Below are 9,009 nucleotides of genomic sequence, written 5' to 3' on the forward strand. Positions count from 1 at the left end.
GGGGGGGGGGGGGATATGAAATATGACTCGTTAGACTTAAACTGGTAATATTTTTAACGAGTGATTCTTGCCAAATTGCTAGATTTCATTAGTGGCTGTCAGTTCTTTTGCCTCACGGGAATTCGGAGACGTGCGAATTGTTACGTGAACTCTCGTGAACTCTTCTCGTAGCTCCGATAAGCATCTCGGTCGAATTTTATTTCTTACGTATCTGCCTGGTTGTGTTTTGACTTTACCTACCGGCAGGTACTTATTCAATTGCCTGTAATTAGTTGTACATTTTTTTTACATACGACCGTCATACTCGAGAAGTAACAGCTGGTGTCTCGGTGTCTTGTTTACTCTGTGAATTTATTAATGGCAATGACGATCTAGTGGGATTACGTTCTCTTGTTATGCGATATCGCGCAATTAAGCGTCTCTGGATTCGTTTGGGTTCGTAAGGGAATGACGAGTCGGAGACAACGAAGGTACAGGGTAAATCAGGTGAATCGCCGAGTGGCTGATTAACGCGAAATTCGAAATTTAGGATCGATTTATCATTTGTATTATTGCGATTCTTTGTATCGTTATGAATTTGAATTTCCCGCCGTTATTCTTTCTGCGCATATCGTATTATTTCAATGCGATCGTACTTCGTACTGATGACGTCACTTTGGATATCAATATTCCACTTTAAAGGCGGATCTTAATTTCGCGGTTACTAACTAGCTCGAACGAAGACTCGAGCAATGCACTTTGAATTGCGGTTTTGTACGCGGCGAATCACGCTCTGTCGTAAGACGAGACTCTCGCAATGGAAAGTAACGTTCTGTCACTAACTGGAGCTCGGGTCGATCCAATTGGCTTGTGAGACCTTGAGAGGAATTCTTTTTTTTTTTTATAGAATTGCGTTAATGCTCAATGAAATTTTGAATTATTATTTTTTTTTTTTTTTTCATAAATAAACACCACGTGAGTGTAGCTGGAATTTCAAAGTGTGCTATGACGTTTTATTTCGTGGAAATCGTCGTGATACCTCATATGAGTTTCCACATACGTTTTTAGCGATGAATATTTGAAAACGAATTTTTTTTCCCCCTATACGATTAAACCGAGAGGATTGACGTGTTGCCATTGAATACTTGTACGTCCGCAATTATTTCCTTCCTGCAGTCCACCGCTATCTTGAACGTGTAAGCCGACATTGACCATTAGGAAAGACGATCGTCAATGGCCTCCTGATACGCTTTCTTGGGCCGATACCAACCAGAGAAGAAAATCCGTCCAGTCGACTAGGCAACTGAGAAATATACCTTTTTTTTCTCAGCGTGGGGCTAACCTGAATATTCTGTAAGTAATGAAAGAGTGACGGATAGGTAAAACATAAAAACAGAGAGTGACGGAGAATTAAAAAAATTTTCAATAGATACACAGAATCCCTGAACCCCAAAGAATTACATATCACTAATCTTACTGTATTTTCAATCCTCACTGGCTATTCCTCGAGCGTCAAATTACCCATCCGTGACTTGGGTATAATACATGTAAAATTGTCATGAGGTAATTTCCAAAAAAAAAACCTCAGAATAAATATTCATCAAAAATATTAGATACATTCTAGCCAATTCGAAGAATGTCCTTTGAATGTCGTCATTTTTACATCTATTACCCGTATATAACTTCTGATTAATATACGCGGATGCTACGAGGAGGCATGACGTCATTATTTCAGGATGTACGATTAATCCTGATTGTTATTGATGATCGAACGTATTAAAATATCATTGAAAAAAGTTTATGTCACGCCAAGTGTCAATGTCGAGTCATTTCGAGGGAATCCGTATGTTGCGTAATAACGAGTTTGTTATCCTGCAGACCCAATACGTGCGCGCGCATTCTTATGTTTATATATATATATATATATATGTGCACGCAGGTATAAACCTTTTCTCCGATCCGCAGCAACGTGCCTTCCACCTTCTCCGATCCTCCTCGCAGCTGCGTAGACTATTGCGCAAGAGATTGTCACCCGGGTTGCTCGGTTTATACGAAATCGAATCGTTTGACCGTAGAAGGCAGTTACACACGTTATTTATAACGATCCTTTAAAGTTACGTAAATTATGCAACAGTCCATACCAGGCGTATACATATGTATACAGTCGTTACGTAACCCGACGCCCGAAGCCGATGCACAAGGAAGGGGAAGGAAAACAGCGAAGAATCAAATATCGAAACACTCGAAAATTTTAGTGTATATTTACTCCGAGATACGAATGCATGTACGTTTGTACTGGTGCTTGAGGACTTTTCTTTTTTGCTATTACTGGTCTTACGTGGTATTCAGCTGCTGGGCCAGGCACAGGGTATGTATCCACCATATGACTTCGAAGCGGAATAGATGTTTTACATAGCTTGTTTACATAGATTTTACATAGCTGCGTCGCATTACGGTGCATTTATAATTCCCTGAATCCTTCTATCGTATCGATTTCATCGTGACTGCTGGCTGTTGGAGATTTTTCCTCGTGTCTTATTGGAATCTGATTGGGAGATTATCGAGCGAATATCATTTTACGTGTATTTTATATAACTCATTTACGGGTGAAACACGATAAATTGGCAAGTATGAGAAATTTGCGCGTGTTCGAAATCGGCAGGTATAGAAAAATCAGTGACCTGCGAGATGGCCGATGTGAATTTTTCGTTGACGCGAATGGTCGCTGGATCGAAAATAAAAAATATTTTTTATTCGTAATGTTATTATTGTTCCCATATCGAACGGATCCCTTCGTACGATCGATCGATTTCGATCTTGCCGATCTTACGTTTGAATGACATCGGCATTCTTATGCCGAGTAACGCCTACTCGATGCCAGTGATTATTCTTGTTAAATGGTGTACATATATATATATATATATATATATATATATATATCTGGATGTGTCTTCTATGTACGTCAACAATAGCTGGTTAAAAAGACGGGAGCGGGTGGCACTCGTGAAAGAAAGCGGACGTGAAAGTTTTGTCGCGTTTGTCCTACGAGACGCATCAGCCTTGGACACGCGGAGGCCTCTTGCCTCAGACACTCCCAAGGAGGCTCTTGCCTTTCTTCTTTGGAGAGGTCAGGTTCGTAACTCGATTCTCTTGTCAGTCAGTCTCTTTATCCGTGGAGTAAGTACGTTTGTCTCTCGACAAGTCCACAGCGGCGCGACTGTCTCGTGTCAGCCGTGTACGCGTTTCCCCGCGTCCACCGTCTTGTTTTCCGCCATTCGACGACAAGATTCCCCATTACCATACAATGCGACGTTAAACCAATGAAATTCGAAGCGGCGACTTAGTCGACCGGTTAGGAATTCGCAATTCGCTCCGGCAATGGTAACGACGACGTATGCGTTAAATAGGCGAGGTGGGACATTACGGATCCTTGTTATGTATTTTCGATTGAACAGAATTTCAAGTACGTGATATATCGGCTGTGTGCCGTAAGGATGTACTTGGGTATGACCTCTGTTAATTAATCGGATGACCTTTGGTGACTTTGTCGGGTACGGTATACGAACCTACTTACCTCGTTTGCTCATTGGCTCCTCGATGTTGCGTATTTTTGGAAGATTTAACACTGTTGATTTTTACGGGGAAAAAAATTTGCGGTTTTCTTTACCACTCGTCGGTAACTTACTTTCCTTTATCGTCAATGCGAAACGGATCCTCGCCGCAATCCAGATACCCAACTTTAACGCTATCGTACCTTTGGGCATATTCTGACACGCTAGAGTCTTACGATTATTTGTTTCAGGGTTAAAGACACTCGGCAAGTCTTCGTTTACCGTCGCTCCACGTTTATCGAGAAAGTTTGCGGTGGAAATTACCCACGACCTCTTCTTGCTTATGTTTCTCGATGAGTTTTTCTAGTCGATGGGGGTCGTTGGTATCTGGCCGTTATTTCGCGCTCTGGACACGTACTCTAACCATCTGGGACAGCTTTATGAGTATTTCATTGATGTACAGTTAAATATTATTATTCACTCACCGAGGACGCCTATTTATCTCTCCGATACCTCGTGCGCGTTGGATCTTGTATATTTTAAGTTAGATAAATCGATACCTCGATATATCGATACTCGTTTCATTATTGATTTACAGTCGAATAAAACGATAAATCGTCGTACGTCGAACTGTGCACGATGTGGCTTTGGGTTCGAGGTTAGAGTCTTGGCTATAGTAAATTTGTATTCTTCACGCTTAATACTTGGACACCCATTGCCTGCGTAACGAGAGCTTCTGAGAAGTCTTCGTTTACCTTTGCCAATGATAATCTATGACGTGTCGCTATGTTCGTCACGAACGAATGTCATATGTGCTATACGGAATTAGGCATGGTCGATACGTATTGCGAACAACGTGTTTCGCTGCTGGACACACGTTGGCAATTGGTACCCGTGAAGCAGGTGCATCGCGTACAATGTATGAGCGAGAGTCAGCAGACAGTGAATATATATATATATATATATATGTATATAACTTAAAGCGAAGTCTCATATGTGTGTCCCGTGTCGAAAGAAAAATTTCTGCGAAAGCTACGTAAGGCCAATGCTCGCGTCGCAATGCATTATGGACGACGTAAACGTCAATTTTCTCTTTTCACACTTTTGCAACGCCAAGTATCATACTGAGCGGTTATCACTCGCTGATAAGACACGTGACTATGCGCGAGCGGTTTGAATATCGGTTTCTATCGATTGCATCGATAAGACTTCTCGGTCTCTGGCTGTATTACGAAATTCAAATTTTTTTTTTTTAATTTTCGATAATGTTATCAACACCAATTTCGTATATGGTTTACAACGCGTTTATATGAATTTTAATGGATTTGCCATTTCTTGGAAAAAAAAAAAATTTTTTTTTGACGTACCACGCTTTTTGTATCTTTCTACAATTTTTGGGTCGTTCACTTGTTTTTACGGTATATTTCTGTCCCTTTGTATCTTACACAGTTTTCGGTCTAGTGGGACATACGTGTATCGTCATACGCGTATCATCATGCGTGTAACTGGTGCATGAAATTTTTGGCCAAGCGTATATATCTATATATGTATATCGTACGAATTCATAAAACTCGTTTCCGACCTTCCGGCTCGATTCTTAACGGTGGATCTAATCTGAAAGCCTACTTAAAGAACTCTCAGCCATTAGCCCACTTTAGATTCCTTCTCTTATTCCTTGCTTTTTTAAAACTCTCTTTCTTGGAAACTCACGCTTATCCTGTCACTGTTCGTCTTATACGCGAATACGAGTTTCGCACTGTGAAAATATACCGAGTAACCCCGTGCCTTTGGCTCCTTAAGGCGGCACTATTGTTTTGCTCGGAAATGTCTGTAACCACGGAGAAATCATGGGCTTACGTTCTATTACGGTTATATGGAAAAGATTTTACGTCATTGTATCCAAATTTATCACTCCTTTTAATCCTGTTTTTATCGATTCGGAATACGAATTCAGTCAACACGTGCGTTTCTGCACGAGACGAGATTAAGAGTGTGTGATATATATATATATATATAGTGCACGTATGTGAAAGCATATATATACATATATAGTATATAGGTGAGACGAGTCCTACAGCTTCGGGCTTCGGCCTTCCTAAATTCCAGCCTGCATCCCGTTACTCCACCTGCCCGGATGCCTTGAAAAATAATTGTCCGCCAGTACACTAACGTCGTAGCCCATGAAAATGGACAAAACTTTGTCAGTCGATAGCTACGTATACTGAATGGCACAAGCACGATAGGAACTTCTCTCTCTTTGTTAAACAAACACCGACGCCCAGATATTACTAGTTTCGTGAAAAAAAAAAAATCCATGGAACTTCCTAAGTAGTCGGGATACCCAGATTTATCTTGTAGGCAAGAGAATTCCACAAGGATACAGAAGTCCTGGGAACACGTTCTTTTGTGCGTTTAGAGCTAAGATACCAAGAGAATTTACCAGGCTGAAGGAATTGCTCGTCGGGAAATTCTTGATTTTTGCTATATTTCCAAAAGTTCGAATGTTTTGTAAAAACAAATTTTTTTCTTAAGGATAAATCCTTCGTGCTGTTTTACGAGGCTGTTTTTTTTACGATGCACTTCCCGTTTCTTCTTCCTCCTCCTTTAAGTACCACCCGGTAATCCGCTCGCCATTTATCCAAGTGACCTGAAGTAATTATCAAAGTGGGCCCTGGGATATTACGGATCGCGAGTGGAACAAGAATTAAGTGTAACGACTCTGTACATACCTCTGGCCGTGTTAGAACCGGCTACTTTGTCGGAATCGTAAGTCCAGCGCGGGACCGCAGCTATGTTTAATGTTTCGCGCAGTAGCGTCATCAGGCGATAACAGGAAATTAACCTGACGTGACGTTTAACGGCAGACTTTCAAACTGCACGAAATACCTACAAGTCGAAGCTCCTGGATTGCAATTTCAACGACGATGATACCGAGTGGCATAAGATACGTGATGTTTATAACCTCACCTTAATTCACTGGTCAGAAAGAACCCACTATGACTGTTCGCGCGAAACGAGCCACTTGGCAAACTTGATTAATATAATTATCGATTTTATACAGAGAATCCGGTCGTTACATATACATACCTTACGAACGAATTGAACCCACTGAAATATATCTATATATATATTTCATTGCATACCTTACGCGCATATATACACCACATATATTATACACGTACTACATAATTGTACCTACCGGCAACGGCGCGCCACTGCGGTCACTCGGCGAACCAAGTAAAAGACTCTCGCGTATATATCGAGTCCGGTTACCAGGCGGCAAAGATACGCAATTGCGTGCGCGAGTATTTTCTTATTGATTTGCTTCGTGCGAATTAACTTCTCCTTTTTATGTGCATTCATACCTTTCTTTTTGCCAAGTGCGCATCGAGCAGAGTCCGCGCCGAGCGAACGAGGTTATGTTTGGTTGCTTCTCTACACGCGCATACATCAACGCGCAGGGCCACGGTGCACTTTTGTAGTTTCATAGAAACACTCTCTCCGCATGACTTTGCTATTATACATTCTTCCTGTATATGATGTGTATGCTCCTCGTTCTCAATGACTCTCGTACGTATCGCCGATCCGCGATGGCTGAACTCGATAAGATCCTTCGGATTACTCGTTGGCGGTTACGTAACCCTCTGACAGGGGGCGATTATACGTACGAGAGAACGAAGCTTAAGACAACGGGAGAAAGCCGATTCTGGTATGTACGAAGCGTTTAAGGACTGGAATAGTTTGGACCAGCATGGTCGCTGGGTAACGTCTGTCGGATCCATTTAATTAGTTTTTTTTTATATTTTTTTTTTTTTCAGCCACTTGACTCTTACGCAGTCCGTACGGCAGTGAGGTTAAGTAGCCCGATTCAATTTCCCGGCAGATTTAACGTGTCTCGTATACGAAAACCAATCGGACAACTCGTATGGTTAATGCGATTACGTGGAATCTACATTGTAAATGAAAGTTTGTTGTTAACGATGTTCGTTCGTTCATACCTGTATGTCCGTGAGATACACGCGTCTCGGGTCTTGAAATTATGTAAAGAATTACGCCTCTCGGGTGGGTACACACAGACCTCTGGGACTTATGTAACGGACGGATCCAATTTCTCGCATACGTAGACACGGTTAACCCGGAAGGCATTGAGAAGTAGAAAAAAATTTCTTGTATCCTTTTAAAGGATCGCGAAGGATTAAAATAAAAATTTTATCCTAATTTTTTTACAGTCACGCGTCGCTTCTACGATGGGATCGAAATGCTCTTTTTTACCTTCATATATTCATTCATCATTTTCTAGTATATTACGCCTGTATATTTGGGTGCATATACTTATTCTGTATATCTATTTCGAACTAACTTAACGTACTTCTGTACTTTCCTGACGTATGTATTACGTTAAAATAACATTGTTACGTTCGCTTAAATTAATTTACGTTCGTCAAAATGTCATTGTAACGCGTTACGTTCACGATTTGTATACAAGAAACGTGCGATCCGTTAGGAATCGAGGTACCATAGGCTTCACGGATGATTATATCGTTACGCAATTCACGTAAATGTTTCGAGTCGCGGAACGGATTCGTCGATAAAAATGATCCTGCTTATAACTTACGGTGACACGAGAAATGAAATTCACGTGGAAATAACGTCGTTTCTTTCGGCCGGATCTTTTGACTTCGGTACGAACGGCGACGGACGGCCGTAAGAAACGTTTGAAGTAATTTGAACATTCGAAGAGGCCACTGAATCGAAGAAATGAGCTCTCGGCCGTTACGGGCAGCCATGTGTACAGTAGGTTTCCTTTCTGACTTCAAATCGAACGGATCATTGCAATGGTATACGCCGCCGAGCTACTGTGTCTGTTCGCGCGTAACTTTGAATCTTGGACTTAAATATCTATGTGTATATATATATATACGCCTATGGTAACCAGTAACGGGTAACTGATCTGTTACATTAAGATATATGATAACGTCGCGCGAGATTGAGTTGTAGGAAATGATTCGACTTTGTCTCCTATGGCGTCTTCCAGGTATCGGTAATCAATACTGGATCCTATTTCATATCGGTCAAGTAGTGTCATTATCAAAGAAATTCTCATCCCTTAGAGATAATGTATCCTCAATTAATTGATATTTGAAAATGAGATCGTATGACATGTATATATATATAGGTATACACACATATCTTATTCACGGTCTTTTGAGACAATAATAATACGAGGTATTTCGAAAATTTAATTTTTTAATAAATATTTAATTTCAATTAATATTTCATTTACCTATCGATTGGTATGGGCAATTAATAAAAAGTTTGACAACCCCTCACGATCTGTACAAATAGTTCTGCTCGATCGGTCCAGAATCGAACGTTGTCTTAATTTTTCTATGCGAATTGTTTTACCCAATATTTCTTACGTCTATTTCGTCCGCAACTTTCTGTAATGCCTCCTTTTTTTTTTTTTTTTTTTTTTTTT

At 40.7% G+C, this 9,009-nt stretch overlaps 1 protein-coding gene across 11 annotated transcripts in view; it reads left to right on the top strand.

Moving 5' to 3' along the window:
• LOC107266363 overlaps positions 1–9,009 on the top strand; it is a 53,121-nt gene that overhangs the window by 25,735 nt on the left and 18,377 nt on the right. For 2 of the 11 annotated variants that reach the window (XM_025083650.1, XM_015736757.1), the window contains exon 1: positions 7,106–7,239. The exons of 7 other annotated variants lie outside the window; for them this stretch is intronic. In XM_025083650.1, coding sequence (XP_024939418.1) covers positions 7,121–7,239 — 119 coding nt within the window. In that variant the 5' untranslated portion in view covers positions 7,106–7,120. Of the gene's footprint in view, positions 1–1,155; positions 1,333–2,238; positions 2,348–7,105; positions 7,240–9,009 lie in introns of those variants that run through there. 2 more of the 11 variants (XM_025083658.1, XM_025083659.1) reach the window with 2 other exon arrangements.

This window comes from Cephus cinctus, unplaced genomic scaffold (assembly GCF_000341935.2).
Source record: "Cephus cinctus unplaced genomic scaffold, Ccin1 Ccin1_scaffold0310, whole genome shotgun sequence".
NCBI classification, from domain to species: Eukaryota; Metazoa; Arthropoda; class Insecta; order Hymenoptera; family Cephidae; genus Cephus; species Cephus cinctus.